Below are 27,810 nucleotides of genomic sequence, written 5' to 3'. Positions count from 1 at the left end.
ATCAGGCTGACGGATAGTTCTCCTTAGGGCCTGGGCCTGCTGATACTGAATCAGACTGATGGATAGTTATCCTTAGGGCCTGGGCCTGCTGATACTGAATCAGACTGATGGATAGTTATCCTTAGGGCCTGGGCCTGCTGATACTGAATCAGACTGATAGATAGTTCTCCTCAGGGCCTGGGCCTGCTGATACTGAATCAGATATCCTTGTCTCATCGCGCACCAGCGACTCCTGTGGCGGGCCGGGGGCAGTGCACGCTAACCAAGGTTGCCAGGTGTTTCCTGCGACACATTGGTGCGGCTGGCTTCCGGGTTGGATGCGCGCTGTGTTAAGAAGCAGTGCGGCTTGGTTGGGTTGTGTATCGGAGGATGCATGACTTTCAACCTTCATCTCTCCCAAGCCCGTACGGGAGTTGTAAGCGATGAGACAAGATAGTAACTACTAACAATTGGATACCACGAAATTGGGGAGAAAAAAAGGGGTAAAATAAATAATAAATAAAAAATACTAGGTGGAGCAGTTTTAATAACCTATTGCCTGCTCTCTTCTAACAATAGCTCTCTGTGTCATTATTGAGATTCCAAAATGGAACCGTTGCTAGGTTACGCACTGACACAGTGCCAGAATGATGAGGAGAGAGAAGAACACACAACTTATAAACTCAGCAAAAAAAGAAACGTCCCGATTTCAGGACCTTGTCTTTCAAAGATAATTTGTAAAAATCCAAATAATTTCACGGATCTTCATTGTAAAGGGTTTAAATACTGTTTCCCATGCTTGTTCAATGAACCATAAACAATTAATGAACATGCACCTGTGGAACGGTCATTAAGCCTCTCTAGGCTAGGTGGAACGGTAGTGTCCCACCTGACCAATATCCAGTGAAAGTGCAGGGCGCCAAATTCAAACTACAGAATTTTATATATTTAACATTGTTGAAAATACAAATGCAATATGTCAAAATAAAGCTTAACGTCTTGTTAATCCAGCCGTGGTGTCAGATTTCAAAAAGGCTTTACGGCGAAAGCAAACCATGCGATTATCTGAGGACAGCACCCCACCATACAAATGCATAACAATCATTTTCAACCAGGCAGGTGGTGACACAAAAGTCAGAAATAACGATATAATTCATAATTCATTCCTTACATTTGATGATCTTCTGTTGGCACTCCAAATGGTCTGTTACATTACAAATGGTCCTTTTGTTCGAAAAATGTATTTTTTATATCCATAAAAACTCAGTTTAGCTGGCACACTTCAGTCAATAATCCACTCGTTTCCATCGGTCAAAATGCACACAAAATGAATCCCAAACGTTACCAAACGTTACCAATAAACTTTTCCAAACAAGTCAATCAACGTTTATAATCAATCCTTAGGTACCCTAATACGCAAATAAAAAATACAATTTAAGATGGAGAATCATTATTGTCTTTACCGGAGATAAACAAAAAGAGCATATGCGCATGGAAACACTACAGCCAAAATGGGAGCCCTTAGAAAAACGACTTCTTCTCCTTCAAATTTTCCCAAAAAACAGCCTGAAACTCTTTCTAAAGACGGCTGACATCTAGTGGAAGCCCTAGGAACTGCAATTTCGCCCTGTTATAAAAGTGCCAGCCATTGAAATCAGTGGTAGGATGAAAACAATTTGGGGGGGATGGTTTGTCCTCGGGGTTTCGCCTGCCATTTCAGTTCTGTTATACTCACAGACATTATTTTAACGGTTTTAGAAACTTTAGAGAGTTTTCTATCCAAATCTACCAAATATATGCATATCCTAGCTTCTGGGCCTGAGTAGCAGGCAGTTTACTTTGGGCATGCTTTTCATCCGGATGTTAATAAACTCCCCCCTATCCCAAATAAGTTTTAAGACACTTACAGACGGTAGGCAATTAAGTTATGAAAGCTTAGGACACTAAAGAGGCCTTTCTACTGACTCTGAAAAACACCAAAAGAAAGATGCCCAGGGACCCTGCTCATCTGCTTGAACGTACTTTACGCATGCTGCAAGGAGGCATGAGGAATGCAGATGTGGACAGGGCAATAAATTGCAAAGTCCGTACTGTGAGATGCCTAAGACAGCGCTACAGGGAGAAGGGACAGATAGCTGATCATCCTCACAGTGGCAGACCACGTGTAACAACACCTGCACAGGATCGGTACATCCGAACATCACACCTGAGGGACAGGTAAAGGATGGCAAACAATAACTGCCCGAGTTACACCAGGAACGCACAATCCCTCCATCAGTGCTCAGACTGTCCACAATAGGCTGAGAGAGGCTGTACTGAGGGCTTGTAGGCCTGTTGTAAGGCATGTCCTCACCAGACAGCATCGGCAACAATGTTGCCTATGGGCACAAACCCACCGTTGCTGGACCAGACAGGACTGGCAAAAAGTGCTCTTCACTGACGAGTCGCGGTTTCGTCTCACCAGGGGCGATGGTCTGATTCACATTTATTGTTGAGGGAATGAGCATTACACCGAGGCCTGTACTCAGAAGCGGGAGAGATTTGGAGGTGGAGGGTCTGTCATTGTCTGGGGCAGTGTGTCACAACATCGGACTGAGCTTGTTGTCATTGCAGGCTCTCAACTCTGTGCGTTACAGGGAAGACATAATCCTCCCTCATGTGGTACCCTTCCTGCAGGCTCATCCTGACATAATCCTCCAGCATGACAATGCCACCAGCCATACTGCTCGTTCTGTGCGTGATTTCCTGCAAGACAGGAATGTCAGTGTTCTGCCATGACCGGCGAAGAGCCCGGATCTCAATACCATTGAGCACGTCTGGGACCGGCAGGTTTTTCGCTTTTGCGTAGTTGACTACTACATAATGGATCGGCAGCATCATGAGCCAAGCCGCTATCCTGCTGTTGTATACAGCACCCTGTTGTATACAGCACCCTCACGGATTCATTGGCTTTTCAGAAAAGTCACAGACTGGTGACATGTTTCTATGATCACATTTTGTCCGCCGACATAACCGGTGAAGTGTTTGACCGCCCAGAATGTCGACAGCAGCGCTTTTTCGCAGTCTGAGTATTTGTGTTCAGTGGGGTTGAGTGTTTTTCTCACGTAAGCAACCCCACGTTTGTCTTGTCTTGGTCATATTTTTGGTACAACCCAGCACTAAAAGGCAGTGCTCTGAGAAACCAACTTACAAAAATAGCGTCTGGTCTTTGTCGGGGTATACCAGGCAGGGTGCTTCGCAAAGCAGGTCTTTTTAAGGAAGCCACAGCGTTGTTGTGAGTTCCATCCCAGATGAATGGGGTGTCTTTCAGATAAAGACGGGTCAAAGGCTTCGACAAGTCAGCATAGTTTTTGATGAATTGATGGTAGTAGTTACATACTCCCAAGAAACTGCGCACCTCATGAAGGTTTACAGGTGTTTTGATGTTGCAGACTGCTTGGATTCTGTTAGACAGGATGCCCTCAGCACCCACCAGTAGACCAACATAGTTTGCCTTGGTCCTGCACCATTGTCCTTTCATGATGTCCATCTTAGCCCCTGCCATCCCGAGTTGGGTAAGAACATGGTCCATCTCGTTGAGGTGATGTGACCAAGTCTCACTTCTCATGAGAATGTCGTCCACGTAGATTATCGTCCCCCTGGAGGCTGCGTCTGGCATTGCCTTGTGCAGGAAGATGTTGACCTCTGAGGGGGAGTTCACATACCCGAACGGGCAACGATTGAACATGAAAAGCTTGTTCAAGAAAGAGAAAGCCAACTTGTGTTGGTCACGAGGGTCGACTGTCATGGTCCAGAAACCACTCGCCACGACGACGGTTGAGAAGTACTTGGTGTTTGCCACCTTTGGCAATTCTTGGACGAGCTGTGTCATTGGCCAACGAGACAACCAGTTTGTTGAGTTGTCTATAGTCAACGGTAAGACACCATTTACCCGTTGGTTTCAGAACAGGCCACACTGGAGCACTGTACATACTGTTACATTCCCTGATTATCCATTTAGCTAATAGGGAGTCGATAATCTCTTGTACCACTGCGTATGCTGAGAGCGGAATTTTGTATTATAAACGTAGGAGCTGCTCCGGGTGGTGTAGGAATACGCACCACATGAATGCCCATAACACCGCAATCCAGCGAGTCTGTCAAGTAGATCTCATTGTGTTTGTTAAACAATTCTCGCAACTGATGCCGTTCAGTGTCATTGACAAGTGCATCAGCCCCCGACAGTAGTTGTACTATCTGTGCATGGAAACCAGGATATGGTTCAGCGACATTGTACAGGTCTTCATCGGGTGGTGACGGCATATCAATAATGGGAGAATCATCGGTTGTTACCTCACAGAGTGTACTTTACATGCAGCAGGAGATGCGATATCGTATATTAACAGGTTGTTGTCAGAATCGAGCCTGAAGGTCAATGTGTCGTCAAGTGGCAATACGAGAGTTATTGAGATTGCTTTTGAACAGTGAACCTCCCTCGACACAGAGGTCTACGAAGGACAGAAGAGGCCCAATCATGGGAACAACTAGTTCAAAATCATGGAAGGAGTAATCGATCAATGTTCCTAGCTGAGTGTGCCGAGGAATGGAAATATCCGCTTGAGTCAGATTCTGTACCAGGAGGTAAGTGGATCTAGCGGTTAGTTCTAACAGCGGATTGCCATTGATAGTTAGCCCCAAGTCGAATAGTTGCGGCAAGGGTTGGAAGAACGCAGTGTTGCCTTCCATCCGGTATCCGGGTGCCAGGTTCAGTCTTACAGAAACCTCTGTGGTTATTGCCGGAATCACGATGGCGGACTTAGTTATCACCTTGCAAGCTTCAGGAATAGTCTGCCCGGATGCCATTCGCACCGGTTTGAAAAACAAGGCATGTTTGTCTGGCTGCGCCAAAGACCAAAGAACTTGGTGTATGGTATTGAGTTTAACACCCAATCTTACCAAAATGTCCGCTCCCACATAAACTGTATCTGGGAGGTCCGCGACAATCAGTAGGTAGTGAGATAATCCGCATTGGAACCAAGGAAGTGATTGCGCACACACCCCTATAGCGGTGAGTGTCATCTGGGGAGTCGTTCCCAGTGGAAATCTGAAAGTTTTTGGCACAAGGGGACAGCAGTTATCCATTTTCAATATTGCGTTGAATATTTCCATACTGATGGCGGATTTTTCCGACCAGGTTGCCAGTATGGCATTCTCAACCATAGTGTCGTTTAGGCACAAGTCCCCTATCAGAGGAGGGCGGTAAGTGTCGGCTGGTGAATCACCCAAGCCACACAAGAAAACCTCATGTTCGGTTAAGTTCCGAGTTGAACTTGTCACCTTGTCGCCAATAGCGGACTCATGAACAAGTTCACCGGGTTTGCATCAGATGCTGACATCGAAACCACGTCATTGCACAATGTATGGCATGTAGCCTTGGAAGAATGCGGTGAAGTCAACAGAGTTGGCATAGGTACTTGTGACAAGATTTGGTTGGTTTTCCAATCCATTAGTGGTACCAAACAATCAATTAAATCTTGCCCAATCAGCATCTGTTTGATGTCAATGCTAGTCACGTACACAGGGTGGATCAGAGACACGCTTTCGAAGTTGAGATTAAGTAGGAGACGCTTGGTTTGGGGCGAGGTAGCTTGAGTGAAACCTCAAAGATTCGTGTCACAACGTTCTGTTTTCAACCAACGTTTTGCTGGGTCCACTGCCCTTTGAAGTTCATCCAGCAAGGTTTCAGATATGAGGGAAATTGTCGAACCCAAATCTATCAGAGCATGACAGGTCAAACAGTCCCCCAGGACTGCTCTAAGGTATGGCCTGTTCAAGCTGTTTTTTCTTGTCATATCCCCAACAAAATGGAGTGGGTTGGGAGAACGGAGCAGTTTGTAATCTGTGTCGATTTCCAAGACAGATATAGTGGGGAGAACAAGTATTAGATACACTGCCGATTTTGCATAAAAATTACAGACCTCTACATGCTTTGTAAGTAGGAAAACATGCAAAATCGGCAGTGTATCAAATACTTGTTCTCCCCAATGTAACTCACGTTCGTAACCCAGTGGTTCCTCTATTGGAATGGGAGATGAATCATCTGTTGAAAAGCTGCTTATCTTGTGCATCTCCACATCCCTATCCAAGTGAGTAGACAAAACCTGTGGGCTTGTGTCTAGAATGAGCAGTCCCTGGACAGGGATTTGAGTGAAGGCAGGGGTAATGGGAATGTTGATGTCTTCGCAAATTGCGTGAGTTTCGGTGGGCTTGGTCTCCAACAATTTTACGCCTAGTCATAATGACTTATCCTTGTCCTCTTTCTCAAATGTATTCTGCTGCAGTACATCTCTTATCAGAGCTTCTATATAATTTTGGTTAGCATTTAGATCGTTGTTGAACACTTTGTTGCCCTTGTTACACTTGTGTCCTGACCCTTTGTGAGGGTTAGGCACAGGGACGTAGAAGCCAGGTTGATCTCTATGGGACCTGTTAGGTTGGGGACGTTCATCATAGCTATTGTTACTGCTGTGGTTATCGGTGTGGTAGTTACTTGGTAGCCACCCCCTTTGTGAGTCATCTTTACCACACCTGTCCCTGATGCTGCACCTTCTAATTGGAGTGATGGTTCCTGCCCAAGCTCGAAAATCGAGGTGTCCGGGCTTGCTTTTGATGCTTGCAAGCTCTCGGAGCGTCATGGGCAGTAGGGCCCAAACCAACATGGGCAGTAGGGCCCAAGGAGTTGTTGAAGTTGGGAGACTGTTTGACAGAAACAGATGTTTGAAGGCTAATAGGTCTTCCATTCCTGTTTCAGTGAGCATGCCAAAGTAAGCTGAACCAAGCCTATGATAGTAGGCTTGTGGGTGACCATTTCAAGCTTGTTTGATATTGTTAGCCAACGAGCTGTCATGTTTGCGAGTCGCAAAACCACTGAATTCTATTTTCAAAACCGTGTCTAGTTTAGCGTAGTCGTTTTGCACGTGTTACTCTTGTAGACGGATGACCCTTGTCACGTATCTGTTGGACATTCGCTTCTATAGGTAGAGCCTGTCGGCATTCATAGCATTCGGGTAGCCGTCCAAAGCGTCCTCTATGTCTGCTAAGAATGTCTCAGTGTCGTTTGGCTTACCTGGAACGGGGTCAAAGAGGCAGATGTTTTTGCCGATTTTGTCCAGGCGATTCTCACCAAGTGCGCATTATTGCTTTGAGTGGTTTCATTCACAACCGTTTGCAGGGCATCAAGTTGCTTGCCCCTGTTTCTAGCTAGCTCATCAGATTCATCTAGTTTTGCGTGGACTTCATAGTATTTAGTTTTGGCTAAACCGAGTTGTTTCTTTAAAATACGGACTTGGTCAAGAGTTTGTTCGCATTCTTTGTTATAAGAGTTAGCCAGATCTTCCAATTTATCTGTTCTCACACACAGTTCCTCGGCTAGAAGTAGCTTATCTTTTTCGGCTTTCAATGCCAACTCCCTGCTTCTCTCCACCTGTGCCTTGAACTCCCCACCTTCCTGCTCGTGCCTCTACTGGGTATTGAGGTATTGGGCCACTGTCCATCTCCGTTGGTGGGCATAGTTGAGGGATAAACTGGAGAGAACCTTCACAAGGCCTGCGCCTGATGGTCTATTTTGGAGAGCGTCTGTCGCAATGTCTGCATTTTTCTCATTAATGTCATCGAAATCTAACATTTTCAGCCACTCTGCATAGTTAGGATTTGCATCGTTGCTGAGGTCAGCGATCTATCTTTCTGTGGTTGAAGGCCCACTTATTAGGAGGGGGAATGGGTGGAAACCCATCTGAGGGGTTGCTCGTTGTGATGATTATCAGTTATTTCAATTTATGTAAAGTTTGGGTTTTGAGTTGGAAGCTGCAAACACGATTTAACTCAGTTCATAAATGTCATTGAATCATCAGGACTGGGCCAGTAATGTGGAAGTTGGTTATTAATGAACTTGCCAAAGCAGATTTAATTGACTAATCAATTTTAATGAGAAATCAAACCTGTACAGGCTATTTGGGAATGAAACTTTACTTAACCTGAAAGAGTTGCTGTATTTATGTTAACGTGGAAAAGTTTAACAATGTCTCATTGTTGGAACACATCAGTTTGTGTATTATTCCAATAAACGACTTGGAAACGTAGTATGGTAATTTAATTTATGTATTAAATTGAACGAGAAAATGGTATCCATTCATTTGAGACTGGTTATATACCATCCAGTGCAACCTGAATGGCCACGGACCAGGATGTCTTGCTCCCAGGCAGACTAAATAACTTTTTTGCCCGCTTTGAGGACAATACAGTGCCACTGACACGGCCCGCAACCAAAACATGCGGACTCTCCTTCACTGCAGCCGAGGTGAGTAAAACATTTAAACGTGTTTACCCTCGCAAGGCTGCAGGCCCAGACGGCATCCCCAGCCGCGCCCTCAGAGCATGCGCAGACCAGCTGGCTGGTGTGTTTACGGACATATTCAATCAATCCCTATCCCAGTCTGCTGTTCCCACATGCTTCAAGAGGGCCACCATTGTTCCTGTTCCCAAGAAAGCTAAGGTAACTGAGCTAAACGACTACCGCCCGTAGCACTCACTTCCATCATCATGAAGTGCTTTGAGAGACTAGTCAAGGACCATATCACCTCCACCCTACCTGACACCCTAGACCCACTCCAATTTGCTTACCGCCCAAATAGGTCCACAGACGATGCAATCTCAACCACACTGCACACTGCCCTAACCCATCTGGACAAGAGGACTACCTATGTGAGAATGCTGTTCATCGACTACAGCTCAGCATTTAACACCATAGTACCCTCCAAACTCGTCATCAAGCTCGAGACCCTGGGTCTCGACTCCACCCTGTGCAACTGGGTACTGGACTTCCTGACGGGCCGCCCCCAGGTGGTGAGTGTATGTAACAACATCTCCACCCCGCTGATCCTCAACACTGGGCCCCACAAGGGTGCGTTCTGAGCCCTCTCCTGTACTCCCTGTTCACCCACGACTGCGTGGCCACGCACACCTCCAACTCAATCATCAAGTTTGCGGACGACACAACAGTGGTAGGCTTGTTTACCAACAACGACGAGACGGCCTACAGGGGGGAGGTGAGGGCCCTCGGAGTGTAGTGTCAGGAAAATAACCTCACACTCAACGTCAACAAAACTAAGGAGATGATTGTGGACTTCAGGAAACAGCAGAGGGAACACCCCCCTATCCACATCGAATGGGACAGTAGTGGAGAGGGTAGTAAGTTTTAAGTTCCTCTGCGTACACATCACAGACAAACTGAATTGTTTCACCCACACAGACAGCATCGCGAAGAAGGCGCAGCAGCGCCTCTTCAACCTCAGGAGGCTGAAGAAATTTGGCTTGTCACCAAAAGCACTCACAAACTTCTACAGATGCACAATCGAGAGCATCCTGTCGGGCTGTATCACCGCCTGGTACGGCAACTGCTCCGCCCACAACCGTAAGGCTCTCCAGAGGGTAGTGAGGTCTGCACAACGCATCACCGGGGGCAAACTACCTGCCGTCCAGGACACCTACACCACCCGATGTCACAGGAAGGCCATAAAGATCATCAAGGACAACAACCACCCGAGCCGCTGCCTGTTTACCCCGCTATCATCCAGAAGGCGAGGTCAGTACAGGTGCATCAAAGCTGGGACCGAGAGACTGAAAAACAGCTTCTATCTCAAGGCCATCAGACTGTTAAACAGCCACCACTAACATTGAGTGGCTGCTGCCAACACACTGACTCAACTCCAGCCACTTTAATAATGGGAATTTATGTACAATATATCACTAGCCACTTTAAACAATGCTACTTAATATGTTTACTTACCCTACATTATTCATCTCATATGTATACTTATATACTGTACTCTATCATCTACTGCATCTTTATGTAATACATGTATCACTAGCCACTTTAAACTATGCCACTTTGTTTACATACTCATCTCATATGTATATACTGTACTCGATACCGTCTACTGCATCTTGCCTATGCCGCTCTGTACCATCACTCATTCATATATCTTTATGTACATATTCTTTATTCCTTTACACTTGTGTGTATAAGGTAGTAGTTTTGGAATTGTTAGGTTAGATTACTCGTTGGTTATTACTGCATTGTCGGAACTAGAAGCACAAGGATTTCGCTACTCTCGCATTAACATCTGCTAACCATGTGTATGTGACAAATACATTTGATTTGATTTTAATTTGATTTATTTAAAAACAATTACTGGCGATTCTTCACCATCAGAGGGCACGTTTAACAATGTCTCATTGGTTGGAACTAATCCGTCTGTATATTATCCCAATACATGACCTGAAAAGGTAGTATGTCAACTTAACTTTGAATTGAACGTATTAAATTGACCTAGACAATGATATCCAATCAGTTGAGATTTGTTGGATATCATACAGTGTAACCTGAATTATTTAACAACAATTACTGGGAATTCTTCAGAGGTCACTGATAGCGCAAGCTGAAATCTCACGGGATTCCCACCCAGTGCGGGAATTCACTTTTGATCAAAGGGAAAAACAAATATGCTGCTCCCCTTCGTTAGCTTAGCATCCCTTTGTTAGCTTAGCATCTGGCGCAATGCTTAGCTTCCCTTGCGTGGGATTTCCACTTCGCGCAAGGAAAGTTCCCTCCGACAAGGGAACAGGTTTACTAGTTGACGTCTCACGTTCAACCCTTAAACTCTTCACGTTACCAAACGTGAGAGGTAGAGAGATAAAATTACTTTGATTCGGTCAAACGAATATATCTACTCAAATTTCCGTAATGGCTGGCTCCTATGTCCTCTGCTCTAGAAATTGCTTATGACCGAGTCTGATCGCTCCTGAAAGCGATAGACAGAAATAACACCATGTTGGGCCCAACTAGTATTATTCTCAAAATGCCTGCATCGGCTGGTACATATGCCCTAGCTCGAAGCATTCAGTAAACCCCCCACACAACACAGCGGTGGTTCTCTCCCTACCAGTATCTGGGTGAAAAGGAAAACCACACACACGCTCTTCTCAACAATAATCCTGCCTATATCTATTATTGGTGTATATGTATCTTGCTACACAACTGGTCTGGAATTAACCCAAAAGTGCGACCTAGTTTCATCTTAGATTCCTCACAGGGGGCGCCAATATGTTGTGACGTTGTATTGATTAATGTGACGACTGCTGCTTGTCGAAAGATTAACGGTTTAACGTGATCAAAAGAATCAGGCAACTATTAACTCATTAACCTGGGGCACCATGGGAAGGTTTTTATCTTTATTGAGTTTCTATTTCCCAAATGAACTCAAAGAATATCAGAATATCTATTTTACAACCGTCGCTAATTAATCAATTTCTTCTACAGTCTCATTCTGAATGTCGCATAATCCGGGAATCTGCACAAACCAGAGTCTCATCAAATAAATCCTTACCACACCAATTAAGTTGATTATTTATTTGCTAACAAGATGATAATATAAGATACACATACACACAGTCTAGGCTATTGATTCGAACGATAAAACAGGTCCCTAGCGGCCAACACAATATGACACAAAATGGGGATTTCAAAAGAGTGCACGAGAGAAAAAACGCACTTGGGTGCATTTGTCAGCTATGCTTATTTTAACCCTAACCTTGCCTCGAACTGCCGCTCTTATGGGTCAGAATATAATGGTGTAATTACGAGTTGAAGGTCCCCGAGAAGGCGCCTCTGCTGTTGACCGGATTTCGACTTCTCTGATGACGGTCAGTCTTCGGTTACCGGGTGTAACTTCGTTTCTCCTCAGGATGTCAGTGTCCTTTCTCTTAGTGGTCTGTTTCCTCACGCTCTGAAAAGGGGTTTGATGACCACTCAGACCTTGGCTGCAGCTCAGGGTCACTTTGTCTGCTATGTTAATTCTTAACTCACATGTTTTATACCCTCGGGTCAGAAATGTTTCCGCCTTTAGGGCAGTTCTCTGGGCGTACCAAGTTACGAGGCAAGGTCTGGATTTTACTCAGATCTTATTTAGACAACTTCACGTTTCATCTTTACCAAAACATTCTGTTTGATCTGTACATTTTCCACACAACGTACATCAGTCATATATTAGGATAACTTAGTTACAATATTTTCGTTATAAAGTTGTCCTTTAACTTTTAATAACATAACAAAAATGTTCATATTCCATCTATCATCATTACCACCATTGTGGCTGACAAAACCTATTGTCCCAAAGTCCATTTATTGCATGTTAAAGTTCTGAGGCCGGTTCTCCATAGTGAGAGGACAGAGGAATTTTGTCTGCTGCCTTAAGATTTACAATGGGCATGAGGTGTCATAAAACCCCCATCTCCATACCTCTCGATCTCTTGCCCTCTGGTGGGTGTGAGAGATCTCTCTCTAGGATTGTGGTTCAAGGTAACCTGACCCGAGCAGGCCAGTCATGACAATATCTAGTGACCACAACCACATAATTACATAACACAATCACACAACTTCTGATTACACATTTAACTACTGTTAGGTCCTAAATAACACAGTAAGAAATTGACGGACACCATAAAAGCTCCAACCAAGTATATTCACCCAAAGGATCGAACAGCTGAACAGACATTTTTTAATTTTTTATTTCACCTTTATTTAACCAGGTAAGCCAGTTGAGAACAAGTTCTTTTTTACAACTGCGACCTGGCCAAGATAAAGCAAAGCAGTGCGACACAAACAACACAGATTTACACATGGAATAAACAAACATACAGTCAATAATACAATAGACAAAGTCTATATACAGTGTGTGCAAATGAGGTAGGATAAGGGGGGTGAGGCAATAAATAGGCCATAGTGGAGAAATTATTACAGTATGGCAAATTAAACACTGGGGTGCAGAAAATGCGTGTGCAAGTAGCGGTACTGGGGTGCAAAGGAGCAAAATAAATAACAATATGGTGATGAGGTAGTTGGATGGGCTATTTACAGGTGCAGTGATCTGTGAGCTGGTCTGACAGCTAGTGCTTAAAGCTAGTGAGGGAGATATGAGTCTCCAGCTTCAGTGATTTTTGCAGTTCATTCCAGTCATTGGCAGCAGAGAACTGGAAGGAAAGGCGGCCGAAGGAGGAATTGGCTTTGGGGGTGACCAGTGAAATATACCTGCTGGAGCTCGTGCTGCGGGTGGTTGCTGCTATGGTGACCAGTGAGCTGAGATAAGGCGGGGCTTTACCTAGCAACGACTTATAGATGACCTGGAGCCAGTGGGTTTGGCGACGGATATGAAGCAAGGGCCAGCCAACGAGAGCATACAGGTCGCAGTGGTGGGTAGTATATGGGGCTTTGGTGAAAAAACAGATTGCACAAATTGGATGGCACTGCATCCAATTTGCTAAGTAGAGTGTTGGAGGCTATTTTGTAAATGACCTCGCCGAAGTCAAGGATCGGTAGGATAGTCAGTTTTACTAGGGTATGTTTGGCAGCATGAGTGAAGGATGCTTTGTTGTGAAATAGGAAGCCGATTCTAGATTTCATTTTGGTTTGGAGATGCTTAATGTGAGTCTGGAAGGAGAGTTTACAGTCTAACCAGACACCTACGTAGGTATTTGTAGTTGTCCACATATTCTAAGTCAGAACCATCCAGAGTAGTGATGCTGGACGGGTTGGTAAGTTTGGGCAGCGATCGGTTGAAGAGCATGCATTTAAGAGCAGTTGGAAGGAGAGTTGTATGGCATTGAAGCTTGTCTGGAGGTTAGTCAACACAGTGTCCAAAGAAGGGCCAGAAGTATACAGAATGGTGTCGTCTGCATAGAGGTGGATCAGAGAATCACCAGCAGCAAGAGCGACATCATTGATGTATACAGAGAAAAGAGTCGGCCCGAGGGTAGAACCCTGTGGCACCCCCAAAGAGACTGCCAGAGGTCCGGACAACAGGCCCTCCGATTTGACACACTGAACTCTGAGAAGTAGTTGGTGAACCAGGCGAGGCAACTTGAGAAACCAAGGCTGTCATTTAAGAAACCAAGGCTGTTGAGTTTGCTGATAAGAATATGGTGATTGACAGAGTTGAAAGCCTTGGCCAGGTCAATGAATACATCTGCACAGTATTGTCTCTTATCGATGGAGGTTATGATATCGTTTAGGACCTTGAGCGTGGCTGAGGTGCACTCGTGACCAGCTCAGAAACCAGATGGCATAGCGGAGAACGTATGGTGGGATTCGAAATGGTCGGTGATCTGTATGTTAACTTGGCTTTCGAAGACCTTAGAAAGGCAGGGTAGGATAGATATAGGTCTGTAGCAGTTTGGGTATGGTGTCCAGGGCACAGCTGGGGGCAGAAGGTGGTCTTTTGCAAGTGGCAACGGTAAGAGACTTGTTTCTGGAAAGGTAGATTTTTAAAAGTAGAAGCTCAAATTGTTTAGGCACAGACCTGGATAGTAAGACAGAACTCTGCAGGCTCTCTCTGCAGTAGTTTGCAACTCCACCCCCTTTGGCAGTTCTATCTTGTCAGAAAATGTTATAGTTAGAGATGGAAATTTCTGGGTTTTTAGTGGTCTTCCTAAGTCAGGATTCAGACACGGCTAGGACATCCGGGTTGGCAGTGTGTGCTATGGCAGTGAATAAAAAACTTAGGGAGGAGGCTTCTAATGTTAACATGCATGAAACCAAGGCTTTTACGGTTACAGAAGTCCACAAGAGCGCCTGGGGACATGTAGGGCCTGGGTTAACCTCCACATCAGCCGAGGCACAGAGGAGGAGTAGGATAAGGGTACGGCTAAAGGATAAAAGAACTGGATGTCTAGTACATTCAGAACAGAGAGTAATAGGAGCAGATTTCTGGGCACGGTGGAATAGATTCAAGGCATAAGATACAGACATGGGTATGGTAGGATGTGAATACAGTGGGGTTAACCTGTGCAATGAGTGAGGATGGGGACATTGTCTCTAGAAATATAATTTAAACCAGGTGATGTCACCGCATGTGTGGTAGGTGAAACTAAAGTGTTAAATAAGGCGTATTGAGCAGAGCTAGAGGCTCTACAGTGAAATAAGGCAATAATTACTAACCGAAACAGCAATGGACACGGCATATTGATGTTAGGGAGAGGCATGCGTAGCCAAGTGATGATAGGAGTCCAGTGAGTGGCTTTAGGCAGCAGGCGGGCCATGGCTAGCAAGCTAGCAGAAGGGCCTTTGAGGGATGTTGCGACGGAAGAAAGTCTGTTGTGGCCCCCTTGTGCTGTTACGTCGGCAGACGGATCAGCAGGGCTCCATGTGGTAAACCAGGCCATTTGGCAAAATAGGTATAGTGGCCAAAGAATTTGTTCAATGTGCCCTAGACAGCTAGTGGGCCGCGGCTAGCAGATGGGCATTCAGGGGAAGTCGCGACGGAGGAGCCAGTTGAGAGACCCCCTCGGGCAGAATTACGTCAGTAGTCCGGTCCAATTGGCAAAATAGGTATTGTAGCCCAAGGAGCGGCTGATGGGCCTCTTCAGCCATCCGGGAGATGGGCCTAGCAATAGCTAACTGTCTACAAGCTAGCTTTTGATGGGGGTTTTTAAATATAAAAAATAGAGGATCCGTACCACATCGGGTGAGGTGGGTTGCAGGAGAGTATGTTCAGTCTGTAGATGGAAGGTGATATTACAATATATACGAGGTATATACGGAAAAAACAAGGCAAAACGGTATTTACACGGGACAGGACGGAACAAGACAAAACACACCTCCGACTGCTACGCCACATATTTCCTTCAGTGGTAGTATATATACACCCCAATTTGGGTGGAGTATCCTCCTCCTCTCTAAACATTACATCTTTAGTGCTAGGCAGGAAGTTAAGTGATACAGGCAATAAACTGTTCCTTCTCCCTTAATGTGACCTTACCTGACCTCAACCCCCTTCCTCACTTAACCCAATCTCTCCACACTTATCAGTTCCTGCCATGTGTGATTGCCTTTCCTTCACTCAATACATTCCAAGCTTAATTGCCTCCACCATATACATTCCTCCTACAGATATCCATTAACAACTGGTGTAGACCCTAGACTATAACACTCAATATTTCAATAAGATACCTGATAATTAACAATATTCCAAGTTTAGGAGTCAGAACCCAGAATCCATCACTACCAACCATATCCACACAACTACTGAACCACAACCACATGACTTTTGACCACATTTAGTGACCACAACCACACAACTCCTGACCTCAACCACATAACTTTTAACCGCAACCACACAACTGCTTACCAAATCTAGTGACCACAACTACACAACTACTATTGACAACAACCACACAACTACTATTGACAACAACCACACAACTGCTTACCAAATTTAGACAACTAGACAGTAACCACACAACTACTGACCACAACACAAATACTGACCACAACCACACAACTAGACAGTAACCACACAACTCCTGACCACTCAACTGCTAACCACAACCACACAATATATTGACCACATCGAGTTACCACAACCACACAATATCTGACCACAACCACACAACTTCTGACCACAACACAACTACTGACGACAACCACACTAGGCAGTAACCACACAACTCCTGACCACTCAACTGCTAACCACAACCACACAATATATTGACCACATCGAGTTACCACAACCACACAATATCTGACCACAACCAAACAACTATTGACCAGAACACAACTATTGACAACAACCACACTAGACAGTAACCACACAACTCCTGACAACAACCACACGACCTCTGACCACACAACTACTGACCACAAAACCTCTGAGCACAACTGACCACAACAACTGACGGCAACCACACAACTAGACTATAACCACACAACCTCTGACCACAACGACACAACTGCTGACCACATCTAGTGACCAACCACACAACTACTGACCAAAGTTAACATTTATTTGTGGGGCTTGCGCATCAAAAGCCCCAGCTTTAATCGTCAACATACTTATTATTGTGAACAAAATGTGAGAGAAATAAAGGTTTTTGTGCAAATGGAACATTTCTGGGCTCTCTTATTGCAGCTCATGAAACCAGCACTTTTACATGTTGTGTTTATATTTTTGTTCTGTGTAAAAGCATAACCACAACATTTACCTTCATTTGCTTCCTCTGCAAATGCCATCATGACTGTGTGGTTGTTGCTGAGGATCATTGGTAACAGTTGATAGTCTTTTTAATTAACAGGCTAATTAAATCGCTGCATGGCGGTTGGTTGTTGGCTGTGTCCTTACACAGCTCCATGGTTAGTGCCGGCAATACGAGGGCATCACCTATAGTACTATTGTACACCATTATAATTCTATGTACACTAATCTTCCAACATTAGCATGGGTGATGAATCAAAATACTACTTTTGATTCATCAGTATATTTTGAGTGTAAAGGTTGTCTAAACGGTTTAAAAAAATGATTCATACATTCTTTCCTAACCCTAAAATGTCCCTCAATCTACAAGATCAGAATATTTTTAAAACTACCAGTTGGTGTTGAAATGGAGAGGAATATGCATATATTTAGACAGACTTCTTTCATTGATCCCTATTTTATGAACCTGTCTCGAAACGCATACTGAATTTTAGATATGTTTCATATTAGGTGACAGTAGTACAGTCACCTTTTATTTTTGCCCAACAGGAACTGAATGGTGACTAATGCATGGAGTCAGTTTAATTTAAAAGTATGAAAGATGTTTCTGGACACTTCCAGAGGTACAAATCCCCTAAGCTCCCACTATTGGTGAGAGGTTGGAATGTTTTGCTGTAACCTCTAACCTCACTCATCACTATTCTGATTCATTCATGATTTTTCTTCATCATGGCATTATCAGGATTCATTTAGTAGTGTTCCAAATCACGTTACTACTCAGAAAGAAATTACTCCAGTCATCATTCACCATTCAGTTATTATTGGGCAAAACTTAACCAAAACACACTACCAATGCATTCAACGAGTTTCTAGAGTTACAAGCTTGATGTGGTTAGTGATTGAGTACAAGGAAAATGGGATCAAATACTAAACTTTGGTTTACAGATATGAATTAAAATACCCTCATTTAAAAGGTGACAGATGGTCTGTACTGTCACCTCAAATGAAACATTTGATCTAAAAGTGCAGGAGTATTTAAACATTTTATATTTTACCTTTATTTTGCTAGGCAAGTCAATTAAGAACAAATTCTTATTTACAATGACGGCCTGCCGGGGAACAGTGGGTTAACTGCCTTGTTCAGGGGCAGAATGACAGATTTTTACCTTCTCAGATCAGGGATTTGATCCAGCAACCTTTCGGTTACTGGCCCAGCGCTCTAATGACTAAGATACCTGCCGCCCCAAAGTATAGATCCAATTTTTTTATTTTTTATTCTTCACTTTCCAAATACATATGGTGTTGACTATCAGCAGGATACAATTATTTTGTTACTTGCATTGGTGTGGTAAAACCAAGTGACATAAACACAACCGTCCTCTTAAATGTACCTTCCGAAACAGAGAACCTGGTTTATTTCCATTCAAATCCATTCACCACAGATATTACAAGTAATAAGCTTTTATAACAACAGCCGTTTGTTTTTTCTCAGACCCCCATGTCCCCACTGCCTCCTACTGATGGAAAAGCATCACGGATATTCACAATTATTTTTATTATTTGGTTCTGAAGACTGGCCCCCCAACACGTTGAGTTACCGCACATTTACAATAGAACGGTAGCCTACAGCATAGTCACCTTCTGAGTCGTTAAAAGAAAACACAGAAAAAAGGGTTTGTACCGCAGCGTCATTTTTCTGATTGTGGAGCAGAAAAAAAGTGTTCACATCAATCAACCTTCATACACTGCAGACGCTGGGCTCCTCATCATTTTCAGAAAACAGAAGTGATCTGACATTTTGAGTTGGAGGAATATGACTGTTTATCGCCATATAAAAATGTACAGTGGCTTTTATCGACATACATTCCATAGGATAAACTGCTGCAAGATAGGAGGCACACCCAGTATTGCACTTCATTAAAAGTTCTGGCTCAAAACATAAACCAGAATATCAAACACAATTGAAGTGTAGAGCAGCAACTTCAGAAAGCATCATTATATACAAGATTAGATCAATTGCACACTATTTTCCTCCTAAACCTATTCTTAAGTCTTTTTCACCACCTTTTTGTCTGTCAACCCATGATGCACTCGACAGTGGAGAGAATAAATGTACAGGATTACAAAAAAAATCTGTTTACATACAACAATATTTTGATTTCATTGTTAGGAAGCTGGAAATACAACCCGTCTCATATTTTTTCATTGTATATATCCCATGTTCATCCTAATTGCCTTAAGCAAAAAAAAACAATATTCAATACATTGTTACACTTCAGTGATCGGGAGGTGTGCAACTTCTATGGAAGCCAAGGGGTCACAACAGCCACATGCAAACAGGTCACAAGTTTAATTATTATATTTTAGAGTTTCCTCTGGAATGCACATAGAGCCTCAACTCTCTGTGTGTTTTGTAGTAGCCTCGAAGACTCTGGTCAACTTCTATGGAAGCCAAGGGGTCACAACGGCCACATGCAAACAGGTCACAAGTTTAGTTATTATATATTAGAGATTCCTCTGGAATGCACATAGAGCCTCAACTCTGTGTGTTTTGTAGTAGCCACAAAGACTCTGGTTGGTAGGTCGAAGAGCACAACTTGGGACTCTTGGGTACGGTAGAAAGCCTGATCCAGTGTCCAGGGCCATCTGACAACATGAAAGCCAACACGAGGAGATACTTGACAGGCTGGGCTCAGGCTGCAGCCAACATCCTGCAGTCCCAGTAGGAGGAGTGTTCGGTACGTGTCTCTCAGTTTTCAGACCTGGGTGTTTTTAGAAGCTATGGGCATTCCTGCACACTCCACAGCCCAGGGCAAACTCCTCGCCGGTAGGTGGGTGAACCACGTGTAAGGGGCAATCTGTCCCCTCCAACTGCTTGCCTTTTGGACCTGGGGATGCAAGGAGAACAAATGAGAACAATGAGGAGTTTGGCTTGATTCTACCTAAGTCATGCATTGATGTCAATGGGAGACAAAGTGAAAATTTGCCCATTTAGGACTACAGTTGACAGTTTGTCATGATTTGTGATTTGATAAAATAGTTTGTCATTCCATTCATTGTATTTGAAGAACCTCTGTTGGTTCCCAGTCACTGATTTAGATGTGGAGGCCAGGTCTGATTCTGGCCAATCAATGATATTGACTGATCAATCAAGTGCCAACAGGGTCAAATCAGCAGATGATGTGGCGGCTCTCAATGACGTGAGCTAAGCACTGAGCTGCACCTCTGAACTACAGTAATGTCAAAGAGCATCGAACAACATCAGCTTGGAATTAAGATGACATCACTATTTTAACAGACCTTCGAAACACACAGATCCCTTGGTCTGAATGATTCAAATGGATCATTTTTTGAGCCACCGAATCATCCCCTGCCACCAACTGGCTCATTCATCCCTTCTCTTTTCCATTGTAACTCTTCCCCGGGTTGCTGTTGTAAACCAGTGGTTTTCAAACTTCTTTGTGAACCTTATTTTTGCTCTGCCTGAAGAACCGGGTCAGCTTAACCCCTGGGTTAAGAACAAGAAATCAACTTTCCTGGTTGAAGTAAATAACTGGTAAATAAATAACAGTGGATAAATAGGGGATTGGTCCGGTTGCATGCCTGGTGCTTCAACTGCTGCGACAAGGAAAAACTTGCCCCGTACCGAGTGAAGTGGAAGACATTTGTCATTGGCCTGATATGCTCCTTAAAGGAGCCAAGGGCATAAAGGCATACTACACTCAAAAGCAAAGTCCCTTTAGCAATGTTTACATAGTGTTTTACAAATTTCATACAGTATATGAATACCTCTCACAAGTACAAGTAGTAATGAAGTCAATCTCTCCTCCACTTTGAGCCAGGAGAGATGCATATTATTAATCTTAGCTCTCTGTGTACATCCAAGGACCAGCCGTGCTGTCCTGTTATGAGCCAATTGCAATTTTTCCTTTTTGTGGCACCTGACCACACGACTGAACAGTAGTCTAGGTGTGACAAATGTAGGGCCTATAGGACCTGCCTTGTTGATAGTGTTGTTAAGGTAGAGCAGCTTTATTAACGACAGACTTCTCTTCATCTGAGCTACTGTTGTATCAATCAATATGTTTTGACCATGACGGGTTACTCCAAGCAGTTTAGCCACCCCAACTTGCTCAATTTCCACATTATTCATTACAAGACTTAGCTGAGGTTTAGGATATAGTGAATGATTTGTCCCAAATTCAATGCTTTCTGTTTTAGAAATATTTGCCAGTGGAATGTCGTTAGCAAAGATTTTAAAAAGTAAGGGGCCTAGACAGCTGCCATTGGGAATTCCTGATTCTACCTGGGTTATGTTGGAGAGGCTTCCATTAAAGATCACACTCTGTGTTCTGATAGAGAGGTATCTCTCTATCCACAGTAATGCAGGGGATGTGAAGCCATAACAATTAAGTTTTTCCAGCAGCAGATTATGATCCGTAATGTCAAAAACCACACTGAAGCCTAACAAAACAGCCCCCAATCTTTTTATCATCATTTTCTCTCAGCCAATCAGTCATTTGTGTAGGTGCTGTGCTTGTTGAATGTCCTTCCCTATAAGCATGCTGAAATTCTGTTGTCAATTTGTTTACTGTGAAATAGCATTGTATCTGGTCAAACACTATTTTTTCCAAAAGTTTACTAAGGCTTGGTAACAGGCTGATTGGTCGGCAATTTGAGCCAGTAAAGGGGGCTTTACTATTCTTGGGTAGCGGAATGACTTTTGCTTCCCTCCAGGCCTGAGGGCACACACTCTCTAGTAGGCTTAATTTGAAGATATGGCAAATAGAAGTGGCAATATCATCCACTATTTTCCATCCAAGTTGTCAGACCCCGGGGGCTTGTCATTGTTGATTAGACAATTAATTAACCTCTTCCACACTCACTTTACTGAATTCAAAATTACAATTCTTGTCTTTCATAATTTTATCAGTTATACTTGGATGCGTAGTGTCAGCGTTTGTTGCTGTCATGTCTAAGTTTGCTAATCTTGCCAATGGTAAAAAATATTTAAGTAGTTGGCAATATCAGTGGGTTTTGTGATGAATGAGCCATCTGATTTAATGAATGATGGAGCAGAGTTTGCCTTTTTCCCCAAAATGTCATTTAAGGTGCTCCCAAGTGTTTTACTATCATTCTTTATGTAATTTACCATTGTTTCATTATGTAGTTTCTTCTTTTTATTCAGTTTAGTCACCAGATTTCTCAATTTTCAGTACGTTTGCCAAATCGGTTGTGCAGCCAGACTTATTTGCCATTCCTTTTGCCTCATCCCTCTCAACCAGTTTGTACAGACATTTTCTTACTGGGTGCTTATTAGTAACTGGAATAAGCAATTTCATAAATGTGTCTAGTGCAGCTTCTGGTTGCTCCTCATTACACACCACGGACCAACAAATGTTATTTACATCAACAACATATGAATCACTACAAAACTTATTGTATGACCTCTTATTCACTGTATTTGGCCCAGCCTTTGGAACTTTGGTTTTCCTAGATATGGCTATTATATTGTCATGCAGGGGTGTCCAACCCTGTTCCTGGAGAGCTACCTTCCTGTATGTTTTAACTCCAACCCTGTTCCTGGAGAGCTACCTTCCTGTATGTTTGAACTCCAACCCTGTTCCTAGAGAGATACCTTCCTGTATGTTTTAACTCCAACCCTGTATGTTTTAACTCCAACCCTGTTCCTGGAGAGCTACCTCCCTGTATGTTTTAACTACAACCCTGTTCCTGGAGAGCTACCTTCCTGTATGTTTGAACTCCAACCCTGTTCCTGGAGAGCTACCTTCCTGTATGTTTGAAAACCCTGTTCCAACTTCCTGTTTTTCCTATGTTTTAGAGACCCTGTTCCTGGAGAGCTTCCTGTATGTTTTTAACTGTTCCAACCCTGTATGTTTTAACTGTTTTAGAGCTACTTCCTGTAGGTTTTAACTCCAACCCTGTTCCCAGAGAGAGACCTGTAGGTTTTAACTCCAACCCTGTATGTTTTAACTCCAACCCTGTTCCTGGAGAGCTACCTCCCTGTATGTTTTAACTCCAACCCTGTTCCTGGAGAGCTACCTTCCTGTATGTTTTTAACCCTGTTCCCAACCCTAGGTTTTTTCCCAGATGTTTTAACTCCAACCCTGTTCCTGGAGATCTACCTTCCTGTATGTTTGAACTCCAACCCTGTTTGGAGAGCTACATTCCAACCCTGTATGTTTTAACTCCAACCCTGTTCCTGGAGAGCTACCTTCCTGTATGTTTTAACTCCAACCCTGTTCCTGGAGAGCTACCTTCCTGTATGTTTTAACTCCAACCCTGTTCCCAGAGAGATACCGTCCTGTAGGTTTTTGTACTCCAACCCTGTATGTTTTAACTCCAACCCTGTTCCTGGAGATCTACCTTCCTGTATGTTTGAACTCCAACCCTGTTCCTGGAGAGCTACATTCCTGTAGGTTTTCACTCCAACCCTGTTCCTGGAGAGCTACCTTCCTGTATGTTTTCACTCCAACATCAGTTGTAACTAACCAGTTTATCAACCAGCTAATTCTTAGAATCAGGTAGATTAGTGTTGGAGTGAAAACCTACAGGACCGTAGCTCTCCATGAACAGGGTTGGAGCCCTTTTGTAATGTATATGGATACTGCTTTAAAGCACATTGTTGCAGCATTAGTAAAGATGTGATCAATACATGTTGATGATTTCATTCCTGTGCTGTTTGTAACCACCCTGGTAGGTTTACTGGTAACCTGATCCAGGTTGCAGGCATTGGTTACAGTTTGAAGCTTTTTCTTGAGTGGGAAGCTTGATGATAGCCAGCCAATATTTAAAATCACCCAGAAAATATACTTCTCTATTGATATCACATATATTATCAAGCATTTAATACGTTATCCAGATACTGACGGCACTTGGTCTATAGCAGCTTCCCACAATAATGGGCTTTAGGTGAGGCAGATGAACCTGCAGCCATATTACTTCAACAGTATTTAACATGAGATCCTCTCTAAGCTTCCCAGGAATGTGGTTCTGAATCTAAATGGCAACACCTCCACCTTTGGCATTTCTGTCTTTTCTGTAGATGTTACAACCTTGTATTGCTACCACTGTATCAAAGGTATACCGTATAAATCTGGTTCATAGACACATGATTACTGCATACAATATCTGTCGGATCAGCAGAGGCATTCAGGACAGTTATAGGAACATTTAATGACATTATGATGTCATTAAAACCCACATGGACTACGATATAATCGATTTCCATGTCCTGATGTAGTACATTCGGGAGCAGCTTAGCAATGTAATTTTCTCAAACTCTGGGATAAGACATTGTTTTTGCACCAGAAATGGTTACTTACATTGTGTCTACCAATGCCCTTGGTATAATGTACATTTTCTAAAGCATTATGATGACTCGGCAACACAATGGTAGGCATTAACTGAGCTGGGCTTGGGTCATTGATAAGTTATTGTGTCAACGCAGCCTTATAATGCGGTGTAAGGATCCAGGAATCCAAATGATTTGGGTGGATCTCATCCTCCTTATAAAACACGTTTTGTTTCCAAAAGGTATCAAAATTGTCAACAAAAGTTACATCCACTGAGCTGCAATAATCACGTAGCCAGTTGTGAAGACAAAGAATCCTGCTATAGCGTTCAAATGCCACGATTCAGAGAGGACACAGGGCCAGATATGTTGGGTCTTGTATTAGTCAGTCAGTCAACCAGGTTCAACTGTTCAGAGCTGCTCTTCATAATGTCATTAAAACCCACATGGAAATGGATTATATCGTAGTCCATGTCATGATGTAGTACATTCGGGAGCAGCTTAGCAATGTAATTCTCTCAAATTCTGGGATAGAACATTGTTTTGGAACCAGAAATGGTCAATATTTCTTTCCGTGGAGCTGCCCAAAATCATGCTTGGCTGGAAAGACGAGGAAATCCGCCCACTGCCACGCTTCACAGGATTAGGAGAACCCTTTATGGACGGGCGAGAGGCAGGATAACTTGAGCCCGTTCCTCCCAGCGCCTAACCCTCCGACAGATGGAGAAGCCCCGCTCGAGCAGGGACAGAAAATTGCCGACGCCGAATATGAAAACCTGTTTTCGCTTTGTCATTATGGGGTATTGTGTGTACATTGATGAGGAAAATGTTTTATTTAATCAATTTTAGAATAAGGCTGTAATGTAACAAATTGTGGGGTCCGAATACTTTTCGAATGGTTAGTACATATAATGTATTTGACATTGCTGGCCTGAGGTCGCTGGTTCGAATCCCCAAGCCGGTAAGGTGGAGAAATCTGCCATTCTCCCCTTGAGCAAGGCAGTTAATAGCAACCGCTCCCCTCGGAGCCGATGACGTGGACGTCCATTAAGGCAGCCCTCCACACCTCTCTGATTCAGAGGCGCTGGGTGTCCGAGCTACTGAACTACTGGCGCACAGCTCGGACACCCATGCATACCCCACAAGTCATGCCACCAGAGGTCTCTTCACAGTCTCGAAGTCCAGAACAGACTATGGGAGGTGAACAGTAATACATAGAGCCATGACTACATGGAACTCTATTCCACATCAAGTAACTGATGCAAGCAGTAAAATCAGATTTAAATAACAGATAAAATACACCTTATGGAACAGTGGGGACTGGGAAGCAAACACAGGCACAGACACACACACACGATAACATATGCACTATACACATGGATTTTGTACTGTAGAAATGTGATTGTGGTGGGAGTAGGGGCCCGAGTTTCACACAGTATGTTGTGAAATCTATGTATGTATTGTTTTTAAATTGTATAAACTGCCTTAATTTTGCTGGACCCCAGGAATAGTAGCTGCTAATGGGGATCCATAATAAATACAGATACAAATGCGGAAGACACATTTTGATTGAATGCAGTCAGTTGTGCAACTGACTAGGTATCCCTATTGTTATATTGTAATGCATGATATTGCTGCATTGTTACAGCTAGAAACACAAACATTTCACTGCAACTGCGTTAACATCTGCAAAGCTGTGTACGCAACCAATAAACTTTGATTGTTTTAGAATTTAATATTTTAGTATTTTGATCTGTATTTTGTTCACTGAAATACAATCCCAAAAAAGTGTGCATGTCAGCAGTCAAGTTTTCAAGATGGAGCACTTTCAGTACAAAGCAAAAACTGCCATGATTATGCATTATGCACAGTACGTCTGTACCTGCAGGACAGTGAGGCAGCTCCTCCTTGGGCACGCTGGTCATCCTCTGGAAGTCATCGTGGCAGGCGTTACAGAAGTGAGTGGTGCCGAAGCAGAAGAAGACAGCCACCGAGCAGCAGTACCGGCATTTGTACTCCAGAAAGTCTGTCCCATGCTTGGAACACATCTGCAGATGGAACATAGATGTGTTATACTACATTGGGAAAGGATAATCAATAGAAACAGGATGCATTCGGAAAGTATTCAGAACCCTTGACTTTTTCCACATTTTGTTACGTCAAAGCCTTATTCTAAAATGGATTCAATCGTTTTTTTCGTCCTCAATCTACACGGAATACCCCATAATGACAAAATGAAAACAAGCTTAGAATTTTTCTTATTTATTAAAAATAAAAAACTGAAATATCAGATTTACAGTGCATTCGGAAAGTATTTACACCCCTCAACTTTTTCCACATTTTGTTACGTTACAATTTTAATTCTAAAATGGATTAAATAAAAACATTTTTCTTTATAAATCTACACAAAATACACCATAATGACAAAGCGACAACAGGTTTTTAGACATTTTTGCAAATTTATAAAAAATTAAGAACTGAAATACTTTTTTTTGCCACTGTATGTAAATAAGGTATGTGAACCCTTTGGAATTATTTGGATCTCTAAATAATTTGGTCATAAAATTAAATCTGATCTTCATCTAAGTCACAACAGACAAACACAGTCTGCTTATACTAATAAAACACAAATTACACAAATTATTATTATTATTATTACATTCACAGTGTAGGTTGGGAAAAGTATGTGAATCCCTAGGCTATTGACTTCTCCAAAAGCTAATTGGAGTCAGGAGTCAGCTAACCTGGAGTCCAATCAATGAGACGAGATATGAGATGTTGGTGTGAGCTGCCCTTTAAAAAAAAACTCACAAAATTTGAGTTTGCTATTCACAAGAAGCATTGCCTGAAGTGAACCAATGCCTCAAACAAAAGTTCTCAGAAGACACAAGATTAAGAATGGTTGACTTGCATAAAGCTGGAAAGGGTTACAAAGTATCTCTAAAAATCAGTCCACAGTAAAACAAAATGTCTCTAAAATGTAGAAAGTTCAGCACTGTTGCTACTCTCCCTAGGAGTGGCCATCCTGCAAAGATGACTGCAAGAGCACAGCGCAGAATGCTCAATGAGGTTAAGAAGAATCCTAGAGTGTCAGCTAAAGGCTTACAGAAATCTCTGGAACATGTTGACGAGTCTACAATATGATATGTAAAACACTAAACAAGAATGGTGTTCATGGGAGGACACCACAGAAGAAGCCACTGCTGACCAAAAACAACATGGCTGCACATCTGAAGTTTGCAAAAATGCACCTGGATGTTCCACAGCGTTACTGGCAAAATATGTGGACAGATGAAAATAAAGTTGAGTTGTTTGCAAGGAACACACAACACTATGTGTGGAGAAAAAAGGCGCAGCACAGCACACCAACATCAAATTCTCATCCCAACTGTAAAGTATGGTGGATAGAGCATCGTGGTTTGGGGCTGCTTTGCTGCCTCAGGGCCCGGACAGCTT

At 43.2% G+C, this 27,810-nt stretch overlaps 1 protein-coding gene across 13 annotated transcripts in view; it reads right to left on the bottom strand.

Moving 5' to 3' along the window:
- Nucleotides 1-18,425: 18,425 nt before the first annotated feature.
- The window catches only part of mycbp2 (MYC binding protein 2), a 286,672-nt gene continuing 277,287 nt past the window's right edge, over nt 18,426-27,810 (bottom strand). For all 13 annotated transcript variants that reach the window (XM_024388610.2, XM_024388613.2, XM_024388615.2 and 10 more), the window contains 2 exons: nt 26,237-26,402; nt 18,426-19,927 (listed from right to left, as the gene is read on the bottom strand). In XM_024388610.2, coding sequence (XP_024244378.1) covers nt 19,812-19,927; nt 26,237-26,402 — 282 coding nt within the window. In that variant the 3' untranslated portion in view covers nt 18,426-19,811. The remainder of the gene's footprint in view (nt 19,928-26,236; nt 26,403-27,810) is intronic.

Source organism: Oncorhynchus tshawytscha, linkage group LG26 (genome assembly GCF_018296145.1).
Source record: "Oncorhynchus tshawytscha isolate Ot180627B linkage group LG26, Otsh_v2.0, whole genome shotgun sequence".
Lineage (NCBI taxonomy): Eukaryota > Metazoa > Chordata > Actinopteri > Salmoniformes > Salmonidae > Oncorhynchus > Oncorhynchus tshawytscha.
The sequence above is the reverse complement of the archived record's forward strand: the minus strand, read 5'-3'. Positions and strand labels throughout refer to the sequence as shown.